The sequence below is a fragment of the Truncatella angustata genome, assembly GCF_020726525.1.
Source record: "Truncatella angustata strain MPI-SDFR-AT-0073 chromosome Unknown BKA67scaffold_1, whole genome shotgun sequence".
Lineage (NCBI taxonomy): Eukaryota > Fungi > Ascomycota > Sordariomycetes > Amphisphaeriales > Sporocadaceae > Truncatella > Truncatella angustata.
In genome coordinates this window covers 3,275,040-3,291,216 of record NW_025763381.1, presented here as the reverse complement: position 1 = coordinate 3,291,216, position 16,177 = coordinate 3,275,040, and the positions used below count along the sequence as shown (strand labels likewise).

Genomic DNA, 16,177 nt, shown 5'->3' with positions numbered 1-16,177 from the left:
GTAACTAAGCGGCCCACCTTCTAGGCAGTCTCGGTCACGGCACCCTTCACCATGGCTCTCAAGCTTGCCATTTCGCGTCTTAGCCTGGCGTTCTCCTTCTTCATTCTCGCCGTCTCATCGGTGGCTTCTTTCATCTTTGTCATAATCTCCTCCTTTTCTCCGCTCTTTCCCTTGAGTGCTCGGACAATCTTGGCAAGTTCACTATTGAACTTCTCGTATAGTAGCTCATTTTCAGCCGTGCTTTCCCTGTATAACTGGTCGATCTCCTTGACTTTTGCTTCAGTTGCTTTAAGGGTGTTGTCCATATCACGTTGTAATGTTTCCTGACGGTCGCCTATCTCCTTTATGAGAACCGGTATACGCGACTCAAGGGCGTTGACACTTGACGACAACTTGCGAAGATCAACAGTGTTGGATCGCGGTAATGTTGATGTCATTCGAGCCATGTCTGAGGCAATCTTTGAAAGTTCAGATTGCAAATTGGCGTCCACGTCTTCCACCGCCTGCTTCTCGGACTGCAGTCGTTCGCGAAGTTTTTGGGGAGATTGAAGTCTTAACCTAGTACTTGTGGAGCTTCTAGTTGGGCTCAGCGGTGGCCGCATTGGAGAATCGGTCCTCGGAGTTGCCAACTTGATTGACTTCAAGGTGGGTATACTAGACGTCGAGAAGCCCTTGTTATGGCCCTTCACTGGCGATTCTGTTGGCGATGATTGAGCTGGAGTCTGGAACGGATTTGGAGATCCCCGAAACGGACTGCCAAGAATGTTCTCCTTCTGACGGTCAGTGCGGCCATTAGACATCGGACTCATAGGTATTCTTGTAGAAGAGGGCATCTTTGGACCTGAGTTTAACTTTTGAGACGTCTCCTGGATATGGGATAATGGCTGCAACGGCTCATCCTCATCTTGCAAACTGGTTGTTACCATAAGACTTCTGAGATCCGACAAGGAGCTGCGGCGCTTCCTCCTGGGCGTCTTCGGAGTTGCATCTTCTGTAGGCTCGACAAGATCACCAATGGTTTCAAGGCGATGTGAGCTAAGGGGCCTTGTAAATGTATCGTCAAATGCCCCAGCAAGCGGTGGCCTGTCCCGCGAACCAGGCCGCCTGAGTTTGTTGGGCGCCGTACCCATATCGATGGACCGAGATTTCCCTCCAGTCGCCTTTGACAAACTTGAGCTTTCACTAACCGAGTTGCCTCTTCCGTGCTTACTCAAAGTTCTCCAAACAGAGGGCCGCTCTTCGGTCTTGCTATTCTGACGTAAAAGCGTATCAAAGCCTAGTTTCCTCCTGAGCGACGAAGTGTTCGACGTCAACGAACCGGTATGCGATTTCGCGCCACGATTGGCTAAGCTCATGGATTCGTAAATGGAATCGGCGCGGCTAAGGCTGGCTTCCAAATCGAAAGTAGGGTGGTCGAAAATTCGGTCGCAGTCTTGCACGAGTCGATCAAGTAAATTGATATAGTTTTGTGCACTGTCGTCATCCACGAGGAGTTCTGCAAATGCGAGTGTCAAGGCGCCCCGGTCGCCGTCATTTGCGCACCCATCGAGGAGAGCGGCTAGCAGTTTCACTAACGCCGTAAATGCTCGACGATTTTGAGGAGCCATGTCTCCAAACATGAACCTCACGAAGTCGGCGAATTCGCCGACTACCCTCTTAGATGCGCGCTCTTGAAGTGCTTCCAAACTCTTCATCGACATGATTGCTCCCATTTGCTCACGCCAGGCGATTTTCACAAACTTTTCAAATGCCACAAAAACAACATCAGCTGTCAGTTCTGGGGGAGTTTCAGTCTCAAAAGGATTTTCAATGAGCTTGTTGTAGAGATCATTGACGGCCAGCTCATCGACAGCTCCTCGATTAATGATCATCCGGGCTATGAAATTGCCTTTTTGTTCATGGAGGCTGGCCATATAGCCCGTAAAGGTCTGTTCCAAGCGCACAAGAGGATTCTCGGGTTGATCATCAATACCGAGTTTGATGCCATCTCGGCTCTTGGCAGATCCAAAAATTGATGCTGAATCCTTGATGGAGCTATTTGATCTGCTTATTGCGGGTGCGGGAAAGAGGCTAGAGACCGGTGCACGGGGACTCTTGGTTCCCATATTCGTCTCGGATATGGTGCTGCTACCACCACCTAGGAAACTTGTAAGCATCTTGACCGGGGATGTCGTCAAGAATGACCTGGATTTCTCGAGGCGGTTTGTAAGGTTGAGACCTCGCAAAATTTTGGTGTGGAAGGACACCAGGGCGGCGGCGATATTTGGGTTCGCAACGCTAAATTGCGTGCTTAGGAGATGAATGACTAGATTGATTAGTAGGAGGACCACATTGCGCATTGTAGGACACAACTTACTTCTCCTAGCAAGAGTAGGCAAGAAGTCTTCTAATACTGTCTCGTCATTTGACTTCTTGCCAGTTAATCCCACAGTAATGATAGCAACCTTCTTCATGTCACCAGTCTTGATATCCGAAACAATTTCGACACCGTAATGGCCGATAGGAGAGCCTTTCGTGCCCTTCTCATGATCAACAACAATTCGAATCGGTGCAGGCTCTTTTCGACCCTCGATCAATTGATCAAGACCCTCTTGAAACACCGCTGTATACAGGCCGAGACTTGTATCAGGCATTCGCAACGATCTCAATGTCCACCGAGGATCCTCTCGCTCCGCTTCACCGAATCGACCTTCAACACGAGCTTTGACAACGTCTTCGCTCCACTTTGCTGACTTTCCTTCATATGACTCTTCAAGCACAAAACACCGTGAGGTTAACCCGGTATTCTTGACATACTCACTGGCATGAGCTCCATGCATCTCTTTTGACGAAGTCATCCAAATCATCCTCGAATCGGATGACTCCGTAAAACGCACCGCAGCCAGGTCGTGCCATCCCGCGAAAGCAAGCTCATATGTACCCTCGCCACCAGCTGCGTTAGTCATTGTAGCCAAAAGGCCAGCTGCTGATGGTTTGTCGATTTCTCGTAACAGATCACGAGCTGTCATGTTACAACCATATATTTTCTTGACGAGCACGACGCAATCAGCGAAGAGTAAAAAAATGCCAGCCTGCTCATCAGTGTTGATGTCGATTGGAGCATCTGCGTCGTACGGTGCAGGTAACTCCGAGAAGTCGGTGGCAACAATCAATCGCCCTCTAGGCTCCAGGTCATTGGGCCAGCTTTGAATCATGTTCCGTAATCGTGTACTGACGTGGGGTTTATCAGCCAGGGGGTCGTCCATAGAGCAGATATTGGCAATGATATCTCGAGCCTTCAGCATCGGTTGAAGTGCAGGATGCGTCATGGGAAGGCAGTTCACAATCTGATCAATGACCAGACTGTACCGAGGTAGACGTTGAACAGGCTCAATGACGGTGGAACGCAAGTGCTGTTCTCCAGTGACGGCTACTCGTTGGGAGAAACTCGACTGCTGGTCAATGAAGGAAGTGATGAGTTGTGGAAAGTCCTGGCTCGCTCGAATGTAGTCTTGGTAACAGTCTGTGAACTGAGGAAACCATTCCAACATGACCCGAGCGATCGCCAATGCGCCACTGGGGTCTTTGGACTTGCCAGCAGAGCTGCCTGGAATACCACTTCTGGAAGATGGACCAGATTCCATATCTTCCATGGCTTCTTCCTCGGTTTCATCCATGATCTTGCGCAATTCCTGCATGAACCCACCGTTGATTTGTAACATGGTCTCAGATGATCGCGGGAAAAGCTTCTCAACATCCTCCATGGGCGGACTAAAGCTGTTCGAAGATTTCCGCGTCGCCTTTTGCCTATATTCATCTGCAATATGTTTCACGAGCTCGTTCAGCTTCATCACATAGCGCTCTTCAGTATCCACCAACTCAGCCAATTTGCGGCGCAACTCTAGCTTTTGCTCACTGGCAAAAGATTTTTGGCGGTTCAATGCGGTAGGTTTCGAAGGCGCTCGGCGCAATCGCGAGGTCGGCATGAACATGGTTTCCCCAAAGAGTCTCACCAAAGGCGTATACATTCCGTATTGGCGCAAAGTGGGATCCATGATATCGTCCTCGTCCTCGGGCAGATTTTCGTAGTCTTCGGGCAGTAACGGGACAATGGAACCGGGAGGAAGCACCAAATCAATGTCGACATTAGTAATGTGCTGTGTCTGTAAGGCCATCTGGAGTTTTGGTATAATCTCAGCAGACCTCTCTGAGCTGACCATGTTCTGGGCAATGTCGGCGGCATGCTGCTCCCCAAACAAGGTGGGCGAGGAGCCGGGGCGGCGGCCCTTGGTCGTGGGATATTGATGTCGGACATGAGCCTTGACGGTTTCAGGGAGTTCGCTGAAGTATTTGAACAGGCCGAAGGCTAGGGCACGGGTGATTTCATCGCCTTGGAACTCGCGTGGGAGGAAGTTGACAACGTCGTAGAAGGGCGAGTTCGGAGAGATTGTGACGCGGGGGAAAGACTGAAAGCCTGCTGGACTATAGATGTGCAACTGTACCCGCGAGCTGTTGAACGTGTAGTTGGCCGTTGTCGAGGGCCCATGGAGGATCAGAATAGGCAAATGTCCAAGCAATGGGTCGGTAGTATGGTAAAGAGTGACATGTTCTGGCGAAAGAGCCAGCTCCTCAGTGACGCGAACCATGACCGTTTCAGAGAGCCACGATCATATCATGCTGGCTGCTAAAGGGATGGGTCGAATCAGTTCTTTCGAACTCAGCGGTGGGACTGAGTAAGGTAGCGCGAGGTAGTTGGTTGTAGTAGCGAGCGACTGGATGGATAAGATCAATGGAGTGACCGAGCTAGCGACAAGACGAGTGACTATGGGGGCAGCTGGTCTGTCTATCTCGAGGTGCCTGGCTGGATCAAGCCTGCTGCTAATCGGTGATCTCGTGTTGTTTTTGGGACGAGATAGAATCAATATTGCGCGGGTACTGTGCTGCCCGATGTAAAACTGGCCAGTGCGAAAGCTTGGTTCGAGGTCGGAGCTCAAGCTCAAGCTGGATCTGGATCTGGATCTGGATCTGGAGCTGGAGTTGCTGGTGATTTGTTTACTTTCCAATTGGTGTCGCAACGCAGCTAACTACTGCAAAGAAGCCTGCATGCAGGATGCCTTAGCTCAGAATCCACCAAAGCAACCAAGCTTCACAACATGGATTGGATACAAAACAGGCCAGAACCGATATACACAAGTACGCGCAAACGAATCTGCGAGGAGACGAAGCGAATGCCAGAATGGTGGATAACGAGAGTAATGTTATCAGAAAGAGTGACTGGGATACACCTCAACTGGATCTCGCCCTGTTCGGAGATTTTCTGTCGTCTTACCCTGACTGTCTGTATGTACTTGTAGACTTTACTTTAGTCTAGACTTGACCAGGGAAAATGAGATAAACACGCGATTCGCGGCTGGTCTCCGCGGCTTGATTGGTTGCTCCCCCACCAAAAGTAAACAGTCTGAAGCTGGAGACGACTGGATTCGGGCCCACTGTCCGAAATGCGGCTACTACCTTAATTGGTGTACCTTGACTAAGACTAGGCAGACCACGATTACAATGTCAAGGTGCAGGATAGGTACCTGCAATATGATTGCGAAGCGGGTCGTTATATAACAAGGCGCCCCAACTCTTGCGAATCCAAAGTGTTTCCCATGGATTTTGGTTGCGGTAAGGAGTACGATCAAAAGAAAACACTTGTTTGTGTCACTCCATCTCGTCTGTCTGTCTGGTTCCTAGTCGAATTTGGGACACCTAATCCAACCTTCACCCCATTAGCATGACCCAGGGTCGCACGGCCCCTCTGATCGAGAGACATTCTCCGGAAATTTGTCTCTAGCAATCATCAAGATCCAAACTGATCTTCATACCTTAAAATATTATCCGACCGCTCTGCAGACCCCCTGTCAGATCACTTCAGACGTCATAGCGAGCATGGCCACCCAGGACAACGCTGGCATCCCATTGACGCATGCTCACAATGGACTGAATTATAAGCTCTTGGAGTTGCCTCCGGAGCTATTAGCTTTGCTCGAAGCTGACGACGCTCCTGTGTAAGTGAATTGGGCCCCAGTCCTTCCCGAAGCAGTTGACTCATCCCCACGTCTAGCCTGACTCTCGAATCGTCAGCAAATTCAGCCCTTATCAAGCATGGGGAGAAGACCTGGGGATTGCGGCAGAAGAACACATCAAACGCCCTGATGCTGCTGAGCCCTGGCGAGACCACGACAGACTCGTCACAAATCCCAGAGCCTGGACTCAAGGCCATAGCGACAGTCCACGATACTATAGAGCTCATACCTCAGGCCAGCACCAGCATAGCACCAGCTACTAAAGGCAAATGGCATGAGAAGTTCGCCAAAGGAAGATGATCCATGCTTTTCGCACTCGAGGCTGGCAGCCTGGTTGTCGAGAAAGGAACGGCCTTGCCACCGACTCCGAAATCCAGGTTGGCGAATTGCTGCATTTGCACACGTCGATATCAAGAATGCCATGCTTCGAGGCACCAAGCAACGGGCATGTGAAAATGCCAGCAGCGCTGAAGGTATCTTCGATTAGGCCTTGCATGTTTGCACGGCATTATGGTCATACGAACGACCCAGCGCTGTAGTCGGCAGTGATGAGTCCAACTTGAATGGAAAAGTTCACTCAAGCAGAAACCAATGACCTATGCCTTGTCTTTGGCCAAAAGACAGCGCAGGACTTGTTTAATGAGGCCCTAGTCTAGACTCAAAAAGACAACCCAGTAGTGAAGTTTGGCGGAGCTGCAAGTCATGCAATGGATTTTGCAGTAGAAATTCGTCGTCTACCTGAATCCCTCCCGGCCATACAGAGAACAGAGTACGTAGTATCCTATCCAACGGCCCACCACAATCGCACGAATTAATGGTGCACAGGTTGGGGTTGAGCGCCGCCTCTGACATCACACCAGAGGATTTTTCAACTATGTTTTTATGTGGGTTTCAATTGTCTCCATTCTCTAAGGCGAAAAATACAGGTCTCCCGGCCACATCTTTCCGTCAGAGGTCAAGGGAATTCCATTGCGCACTTAGTTGCAGCGTTGCTTGCCACGCAGCCACGGATCCGTACTGTCTCTACATCCATCATCCATATGAAAACGGACCCAGCGCAAGGAAAGGTCCACCCTCCTGTCTTCCCCACCCAGCCCGCTCGGCTAAGCTGTAGATGTGCTAGCGCCAAGGCTCGGTCATTCTGCTATTACCGGGAAAGTTGAAAGGACTCTCTACTCTTTTAAGTTATGCCATGTGGGTTGACGACATGGCGCAGAGTCCCGAGACTTCTCCGTTTTCCAATCCTTTTGAGATCGCGGACAAGACTTTGTTTCTGCACCTCCTAGAATAGAAATTACTCGACATTAGATTGGTGCCTTTGCTTCTCTTTTTTGCATACCTAAACATGCTCCTATATATACTTATTGCAGGGACTCAATAGCATAATTACTTCATCGGCTCAGCATGCGAGTTCGAACCGTGTCTCCTGCTCAGCGACTTCTGTCTCCACGACCACCGGCGAGATTCGAGGGTAGACGCTTACTCTGTAGCCAATGCTTGAGGACACAGGTGCAACAGCGCAACTACATTGCTCCACGTACAACGCCGACATCTACACGACTCGCATCGCACAGGCAATTCAATGCACAGCTTTATTCGCGCACACGTCCTTATGCGACCATAGCCGAGGAAGGTCGGTAGCGGCTCCTTTGTATCATCGCACTCCCTAACATCGTGTGTGACTAGTGACTGCATCTATAAATCATGGGCCTATCGCAGAATACGACCGGCGAGTAGCCGAAGGACGTCTGCGTAACGACGAGCACCAGCGGGGCATCATCCAAAATTTACAACACTTACACGATGAACTCATCCGATACGAATCACCGGCCGTCGTACATCCGACAATAGAATCTCTCAAACCGTCGAAATCAATATTTGGCTGGTTTGGATCCAACAAGAGCAGCGCGCCGTTGCAGGATATACCGGCTGACCTACCCCGGGGGCTCTACCTATATGGCGATGTCGGATGCGGCAAAACCATGCTTATGGACTTGTTCTATGAGACCATGCCGAAATCCGTCAAATCCAAGACGAGGATACACTTCCACAATTTCATGCAGGATGTACACAAGAGACTTCACAAGATGAAGATGGAACATGGAAATGACATCGATGCTGTGCCATTCGTAGCAGCCGATATAGCAGAGCAGGCCAACGTGCTCTGTTTCGACGAGTTTCAGTGTACAGACGTGGCAGATGCCATGATTTTACGGCGGTTACTCGAGTCACTTATGTCGCACGGAGTCGTTCTCGTCACAACCTCAAATCGGATGCCAGATGAGTTATACAAGAATGGTATTCAGCGACAGTCGTTCATCCCGGCGATCAACCTGCTGAAATCGCGTCTACACGTAATCAACCTTGATTCACCTACGGATTACCGAAAAATCCCTCGACCGGCGTCTGGTGTTTATCACACACCCCTTGATGCCCATGCAGCCTCACATGCGGAGAAGTGGTTTCGATTTTTGGGGGACCATGAGTCGGTCGAACCCCATTCCGAAGTACAAACAGTATGGGGCCGCGAGATACACGTTCCTCGAGTCAGCGGCAGATGCGCCTGGTTCACCTTCAAAGAGCTGCTTGGAAAAGCCACGGGTGCCGCAGACTATATCGAGCTATGCCGCAACTACGATGCCTTCATCGTAACTGAAGTGCCGGGTATGACATATCGTGAACGTGATATCGCCCGGCGGTTCATCACCTTCCTCGATGCAGTTTACGAGGCTCATGCCAAACTTGTACTGACGACAGCTAAGCCTCTTACACAGCTATTCCTCTCCGCTCAAGAATTGGAAGATTCGATGCAAGAAAAGGAGAAGGCTAATGATAAGGGCGAGGACTCAGAACAGGCGGTGAAAGGTGCCGTTCAAGATGCCATGGAGGACGTGAACAATAATATTCAGCAACTAAAGGAAGCTAACGTTTTCTCGGGCGACGAAGAGCGCTTTGCTTTCATCAGAGCTCTTTCTCGGCTCACAGAGATGGGAAGCAAAGAATGGGTCGAAAGAGGCATGGGGCTTGAGAAGGCGGGCGGCAAGAAAGAGCGGGATGATTGGGCAAAGGTGCGAAGTCGGCACATGGAGGATAGTATGTGAGCTTGGATAGCCCTGTCATTTGATTACCACCGACACAATGCCCCATGGGTTACCAGTATAACATGATATCACATTTTATGCACAACATTTTAGGGATATACCACTTTGCGGAGAGTTCTAGGATAGAATATTTAGACACCAGCCATCTGCAATGGCCTTTGCGATTACTATATCAAAGTGGAAGATGGGTTTAAATAAGAGATCGTATCTGCTTTCCAGCTCGGTGTCGAAGATATCCTGGTGCCCCCCCTGATTACGCGTGCAGGCCATGCGATGCAATATGCAAGCGCCGAAGTTCGTCTCATATACATGCCAAGAGAACACAAACCAGAGCGCCCACCCCCTTGCAAACAATCAGATTGGAACGGTGCAAACATGCAGAACCCTGGCAATTCTGTTTCTCTGACAAGATCTCTGATTGGATCAAGATGCTCCTGGATCTGGGATTGGAGTGGAAATATGGAATATTCCCCATACACCCCATGTCTGCTGGATCTGTTTCAGGTTTCGCGAGCCTCCTGGCTCCACTGGGAATATAGAAAAACAATTTGGATCCGACGGACTAAGCAGTGGGCTAATCCGGCCTGAGCCGAGATGAGCCAAATGCTCGAACTTACAGAGCCGCACTGGTAGGTAGAAGTATAAGAGGTTTGCCAAGACCTGGTGATTTCCTCGCTTCTGTTTTCAACTCATTCTCAATTTTCGAGGTTGTTGTACGATCACTTTCAGTCGCTTGCGTCTGTCCTTTCTTTTCCTAACCCATTCGTCATTCATTCTTTCGCCCCTGGTGGACGCCTCATTCTCTTACACCAACGAACAAACTGCACTTACAAATCGATCTTTACCTACTTTCGCAAGTACTAGAAAACTGTCGCCAGAATGCGTTCCACGATCTCTTCCACACTTATGGCCGCGGCGGCTTTGGTGCCGACTGCTTTCGCTCACTACAACTTCGAGGCTCTGATCGTCAACGGCAACGTTACCAGTGCTTACGAGTACGTTCGCCAGACGAACAACTCAAACTCCCCCATCACAGACATTACATCCACTGACATGATTTGCAACTCTGGTGGTAACCGTACGTCACTGAATTCTCTGTCCATACGCCCATTGCTTCTAGAGATGTGAGCTAACACGATATCCCCTTGACAGTCGCTGCCACCATGGCCAAGACCTCGACTTACACAGTCGCCCCTGGTGACAACGTCGGCTTCACTATCAACGCTGCCATCTCTCACCCCGGTCCTCTTTCTGTTTGGATGTCGAAGGCTCCCGACGGCACTGCAGCCAATGCCTACGACGGATCTGGTGATTGGTATGTGACTACTCCTGGAGGCCTTTATCACCCTTCTCAGCTACGTCATTTCGCTGTCTCAGGAGGCGACTTGAAACCGCCTTTCCCTTCAGAAGAAAGGAATATTACTGACTTTTGATTTCTGCACAGGTTCAAGGTTTACGAGCTGACTTACACCGAGATCAACTCTGAGGGTATCCAGTGGGCAACTTACCCTTCTGGGAGCAGTGGTATCCAGAACTTCACTATTGACCTGCCCACCGATTTGCCCGCTGGTGATTACCTCATGCGCGCCGAGCACGTTGCCCTCCACGCTGCTGAGGAGTTTGGTGGTGCCCAGTTCTACATGGGTTGCGCTCAGCTGAGCGTCACTGGTGACGGTGCCGGTAGCCCCAGCCCAGTTACGAGCATCCCCGGCCAGTACACCGGCTACGAGGCTGGTCTGATCATCAACATCTACTATCCCATCCCCACCAACTACACTGCCCCTGGTGAAGCTACCTGGCCCGATGCCTGTGACTCTCATGAAGCCAACCTCGAAGGCCAAACCTATTTAGGAATGTGTGTTGGCGATGACAGCACTGGCTCTTCTGCCACCGGCTCAGCTGCTGCATCTTCTACTGCTGCCGCAGCTACCACCACAGCTGCGGCATCTTCTGCTGCTGCCGCCGCTACTACTTCAGCATCTGCATCCTCTGCTGCTGCCACAACTAGCACTACTGCCGTCTCCGCTGCCGCTGCTTCTTCCAGCGCCGCGTCCTCAGCTGCTGTTGTCCAGACCACCTCTGCCGCGCCAGCTGCCTCTTCATCAGCGGTCACAACTGGAAAGAAGTGTTCAAGCAAGCGAAAGCGCGCTGCCAAAAAGCATGTCCTATAAGCTATGCAATGATTGCAGTCATTACGATATAACACGTGGTTATGTTGGCGGAGCAGGCGATTTTAGCCTCATTTGATGTATATATTTAAACTTTACTGTAGATACGGTCAATGCGTTTAAGAAGTTCGTTCCATTGTGTACAGAGACGGATTGCCGAGTGATTGAGTCTGACTAGCCATACTCAACGGTTGGCCAACTGCGTGACCCATAAGCTTCTAGCACAATGGATGACAGCTAAATCTCGGGATTTGACGGATTTGTTGACTACGGCATTTGCTGAGACGACCCATTCCACGGGATCTGGGCTGCATTTGTTCGCATATGGCTCCAGGTGTGTGCGATGTGTAAGGTGCTGATCCTGGAACTCCGTGTGAGGAGGTAAGGGCAATATGTAGTACTGTATTCTCTGTAACGCGATAAAGAAAAGAGTGCACATTTCTCGATTTATCTTGATGGGGGTCTCCTACCTTCCAGTTTATGGCAAAGGAGAGCAGGGAGATTTGAAGCTCTTTACTGCCGCTCTAGTTCCCCTCCACGGGTTTTTTTTTTCTCTCTGCGATCAGCCCACGTTTAGATGATATCACAAATTATTATTGCTCGTCGCGACCCGAATCGAAGACATGTGGCGAATCTTTGTCATTTGTGGAGACCAACACATGCGCTTCCAGGTATTCGATAATAAACATTGACTTTCAAGCCTTTAGACAGAAAGTTCGTTTGTCAAGATGAAGTCGTACAATATGGTGCTTTCGAATCTCTCATGATGAGTTGATACATGTATTAGAAACCATGTCAACCATGTGAAGGCCGGCAAGTAAGCAAATCACATATTCGGGATGGGAGACTGCGCTAATGTTTCAGACCAACAGCGTAACGGTCTGAACGCCGCAAGGTCTAATCCCGAGCTCTAATGCCAGGGGATAGCCTTTTAAAGAGCTAACTATGATAGTGAATTCACATTTTCAGCTGGACCGCTACCCCACTTCGGTCATTGTGTACTCACAAAACCCCATCCACATCTTCCTGATCGCTACTACTTTCCCACGGGGACAAGGCTGACCCCGATCATACGAAGCGACGTGGAACTTGCTTTCATTCGTGCATCGGGATTTGCTACATAGTCTCCATCACAACATCTGCTTACTTCGCGAACGGCTACAGCCAGCGTATTGCAACATGGCTGAAGTTCAAGCATCTGTGATTCCTCCCTCAATGCAGGAAAGTTCAGGTACTGCACGAAAGAAGTTTGCGACACCGCCTGTGAAAATCGCCTGTCTTGCATGGTACGTCCCGTGTCATCCGGCTTGTCGGTGCCGAAAAGCGTTCCTTCGATATCTTTTCGTCTTGCGGTCGGGGTGGACCCGAAAATCCGGGCGCTGACATACTTTAGCCGCGCTTCGAGGACGAGGTGTACAGGAGAGAATCCTTGCGCAAGTGTATGTAGAACAAGCATTGCTGTGTGTTGCTCCAAGCTAAATTTCCCAGTGTAAAAGTCGTGATCGCGAGTGCCTCTACAAGCCAAGCCGCCGAGGCGGTCCTCGAGTTCGGAAACGACTACATATATCTGAGGACAATCATGAATCTATTTCCAATGATACCGTCCCACTCGCGGACGCGTCCGCCTCCCCTAGTCGTGAGTACTGCACAATGCACGAGGCGTGATATGTCTGTCTGATGAATGAAGCAGTTCTGGTTGAGAACTACATCAACCCTGGGGCTGGCTTGAAGAATCTGACCGAGGTCATCAATGACAGCGACACCCTGTTTGACAGCCTTTTCAGCAACACATCAACTTTCGCAGCAAGCAATTCACCACCAGTGAATGGATCCGGCCCTATGGCCAGGTCGTATGCAAGTGACTTCGCAATGTGAGCTTCAACCCATTCTGCTGAGACTCGCGTTCCGAGCAGTGCTCTTATTTCGTGATACCCCAATTTTCTTGGAGATGGCTGATGACCATGTAGACTCAATGCATATTATATATGGATTCATCCATACTTCCCAATACTGCCACCTCCAGACGTCCCACTTTTGCCTGATGCGGCGGATCCTTTGTTCGAAACCAGGCCGATAGATATTGATGAGTCGTCTTCGCCTGCAGCACTCGCCATCTCAGCAATATTGGCGCTCATCCCTTGCGCACAGGACCCAAGCCCTTTTGCTGAGGAGTCCATTCTATTCCGTCGAAAATATGCTCAGTTCCTAGCACAATCAGCATTTGAAAGTGTTGAGACAGAGAGTGAGCATCCGGATTCCGCTGTCGAACCATCAAGAGCCTTAGAGGATTCTGATGACGAGGTTCATCGCCAAGCATTTCATCAGCGTGTTCCGGTGCAGCTTGAAAGTATCATCGCGCTGAATCTTCTAAGTGTATATGAATACGCCCAGCGCGGTAACTTGAAGCGGATGCGAACAAGGGCCAATGCCGCCTTAATGGCAGCCATGAGTATGTCGCTACACACACTCACACAAGAGGAAGATAACTTCTCGGACGCAAGACGGCGTGCATGGTGGATGACATATATATCTGTTTGTCAAAGCTCAATTGTCTCCAACATGGTAGGTGCTTAAAGCCAACAAACACGATCATTCAAGTAATTAACATCTGCAAGAAACCTGCTTTCGACGTATTTGTACCGTCTTTCACAGCGAAGATGCCGGTTATAGAAGCTGACGCAGAGGTAAGTACTTCTTATCGGATGTGCACCAGTTGAAAAACTAATACGGTACTACTTGCAATAGGCCTGGCCTCTCTACATCAAATCGCAGCAAGCTATCCTTGCAGCAACCCAATTTGTCATCGAGCTGAATGACACAATGAAGTCCCATTCTGATATGAGCACTGTATGATTGAATTGGAATTGATGCTGGAACCACTCATCGCAGCATCGGAGAACTGGGTGCTGAGTTGCCCAGCAACACAATTGGCAGATCAACATGAAGCTGCGGTCGCTCAAACATTGAGATGCATGTCAAGGATCAAACTGAATAGGTAAGTCGGAATATTCCCTCTGTGCTTCCAATACTAAGCGGTTCAGTGCACGTATTAAGGTTCATCGATATTGCGCATTCTTTGACCTGCCAGTTTTTGCGCGAAAGAATTGTGATCTAAGGCCTTTGCAGGAGAAGGGCAAGATTGATGCTCAAGAGCTAACTCACTGGCCATCGTGCTGTAGTACTCTCGTCAACGGGCAATCTGTACATTCGAGTCATTCTAGTGGATCATCACCCCCCACCCTTTCAATGCATTCGTCTCCCTCAGACGGCGGCCAGTCATACCAGTCCCCCTTGACACCGATATTTCCTTTCAGCAGTCATCAATCAGCTAAGATATGTCTTAAATCCGCTTTGAATATCGCACAAGCCTTCGATTTGCTACCATATCCCAACCCGACTACTCAGGTATCGGCTGGGCCTTCCTACATTGGTCCATTCTCAAGTATTATTGCGCCTAGGACGATGCCATCTTTCGCATGTTGCGCTATGCAATGTGCTTATGTGCTACTCATGGTCCACGATAAAACGCAAACAATGTACTCCGGCTGGAACGGCGACACAGGATCGTTGGCGAACAACCTTCTTGGGCGTCTGCAGCAGGGTATCCTATCGATCCTAGGTACCTTGGAGAACTATGGCACTGCTTTCGAGGCTTTGAGTGGCATGAGAGGTATGTGAATTGGTTTTTGGAAATGCCATAAACTGCATGCTTACTTTCTCACAGATCAGATTCGCGACAAGGTATACTCCTCAATCACTTTTGATGCTTGATCATCTTTTAGTTTTCATGAATCACGACAATGGGAGATATTTAGCGTGTACTTTGGTAGGGTCTGATTGAACCGGCTCGCCACTTTGTATTATAAAATTTGTTATACTAGGAGTCTGCAATAACTACACACTTTCCTAGTAAGCAGTAGAGCTATTATATCCGCTACTCACTGAGGATCTAAATACAACTGGCGCAAAACAAACTGCATTAAGACGTCAAACGCAGTTTCTGATACGGCGTATCTTGCCACATGAGCATGGAAGATTCATTGCTTAGCTGGCCCACTGGTGGTCATCATGTATGAATGGCCGAGTCGTCGATATGTGTCAGGATGATGAATATTGGCTGGTGCAGGTATGTTATCTATCTGCAATAATGTAAATCAGATCATACAAGTATAGTCATTAATTATCGCAGACTCCACGCTCTTTATGTCATGCGCCCATAACTTGAATATGCCATCCTAGTGAAAAGTGTGGCATGAATACATCATTGTCACACATGTAAACCAAACATACAAATTCGCAAAAGACACCCGGGTCTAGGTATGTTGAAATAGCTCAGTGTATAGAACGATATATATTATGTGAGACATTTAGTCAGCAACTACATTCGTAAAATAATGCGATATCTAATAGCATGCGCGAGGCTATTTAAAAAATTCAAGCTCAATGTAAAACAGCGGACTATCATTATATAGCATGGAGTGACCTGGGAAAAGGTTGGAAAGGAGTTGGAAATTGCTTTTTCCGGGGGGGTTTGGGGGTAATTATCCATTAGAAACTAGGGGTTTGACATAGAATAAAATAGAGTGTAATAATCATGCCAAGTTATCGACACAAAAACTCACGAAGTAGCACAAATACTTTCCCTTGTCATTTTAACTCTTTTTTATTACGGCGATTAAAAAATATTAGGTTTTGTTGCCTCTCTCATAATGTGTTCTATAGAATTAAATGCTTCTAGATAGTCATTCATCTAACCGTAACACCCCAACTTATTGCATATATTACACTATAGACTTCCTTTCTCGAAACACTTACCAAATTAGATAACCATCAAGTTTAATCTATACTTTATTCGTGAGAG

The 16,177-nt window shown here is 49.0% G+C and overlaps 5 protein-coding genes across 5 annotated transcripts; 4 read left to right on the top strand and 1 right to left on the bottom strand.

Annotated features, from left to right (window-relative positions):
* Nucleotides 1-20: 20 nt before the first annotated feature.
* BKA67DRAFT_589671 (uncharacterized protein) lies at nucleotides 21-4,625 on the bottom strand (the record flags this gene model as incomplete). The annotated part of the gene is made up of 2 exons (XM_046104499.1): nucleotides 21-2,305; nucleotides 2,357-4,625. The coding sequence occupies 2 exons, from the start codon at nucleotides 4,623-4,625 to the stop codon at nucleotides 21-23; spliced, it is 4,554 nt and encodes a 1,517-aa protein (XP_045964018.1).
* A 1,285-nt stretch (nucleotides 4,626-5,910) lies between these two features.
* On the top strand, nucleotides 5,911-6,347 carry BKA67DRAFT_530013 (uncharacterized protein; the record flags this gene model as incomplete). Its single annotated transcript, XM_046099171.1, has 2 exons — nucleotides 5,911-6,029; nucleotides 6,086-6,347. 2 exons carry the CDS (start codon nucleotides 5,911-5,913, stop codon nucleotides 6,345-6,347), a joined length of 381 nt encoding a protein of 126 aa, XP_045964017.1.
* A 1,104-nt stretch (nucleotides 6,348-7,451) lies between these two features.
* On the top strand, nucleotides 7,452-9,148 carry BKA67DRAFT_530012 (AFG1-like ATPase; the record flags this gene model as incomplete). Its single annotated transcript, XM_046099170.1, has 2 exons — nucleotides 7,452-7,680; nucleotides 7,734-9,148. 2 exons carry the CDS (start codon nucleotides 7,452-7,454, stop codon nucleotides 9,146-9,148), a joined length of 1,644 nt encoding a protein of 547 aa, XP_045964016.1.
* Nucleotides 9,149-9,864: 716 nt separating this feature from the next.
* On the top strand, nucleotides 9,865-11,319 carry BKA67DRAFT_634065 (glycosyl hydrolase family 61-domain-containing protein; the record flags this gene model as incomplete). Its single annotated transcript, XM_046105633.1, has 4 exons — nucleotides 9,865-10,226; nucleotides 10,301-10,463; nucleotides 10,593-11,166; nucleotides 11,221-11,319. The coding sequence occupies exons 1-4, from the start codon at nucleotides 10,028-10,030 to the stop codon at nucleotides 11,317-11,319; spliced, it is 1,035 nt and encodes a 344-aa protein (XP_045964015.1). The 5' UTR covers nucleotides 9,865-10,027.
* A 1,176-nt stretch (nucleotides 11,320-12,495) lies between these two features.
* Nucleotides 12,496-15,107, top strand: BKA67DRAFT_530010 (uncharacterized protein; the record flags this gene model as incomplete). Its single annotated transcript, XM_046099169.1, has 10 exons — nucleotides 12,496-12,602; nucleotides 12,710-12,755; nucleotides 12,805-12,952; nucleotides 13,007-13,187; nucleotides 13,284-13,878; nucleotides 13,932-14,000; nucleotides 14,062-14,163; nucleotides 14,350-14,986; nucleotides 15,041-15,057; nucleotides 15,099-15,107. 10 exons carry the CDS (start codon nucleotides 12,496-12,498, stop codon nucleotides 15,105-15,107), a joined length of 1,911 nt encoding a protein of 636 aa, XP_045964014.1.
* Nucleotides 15,108-16,177: the final 1,070 nt, after the last annotated feature.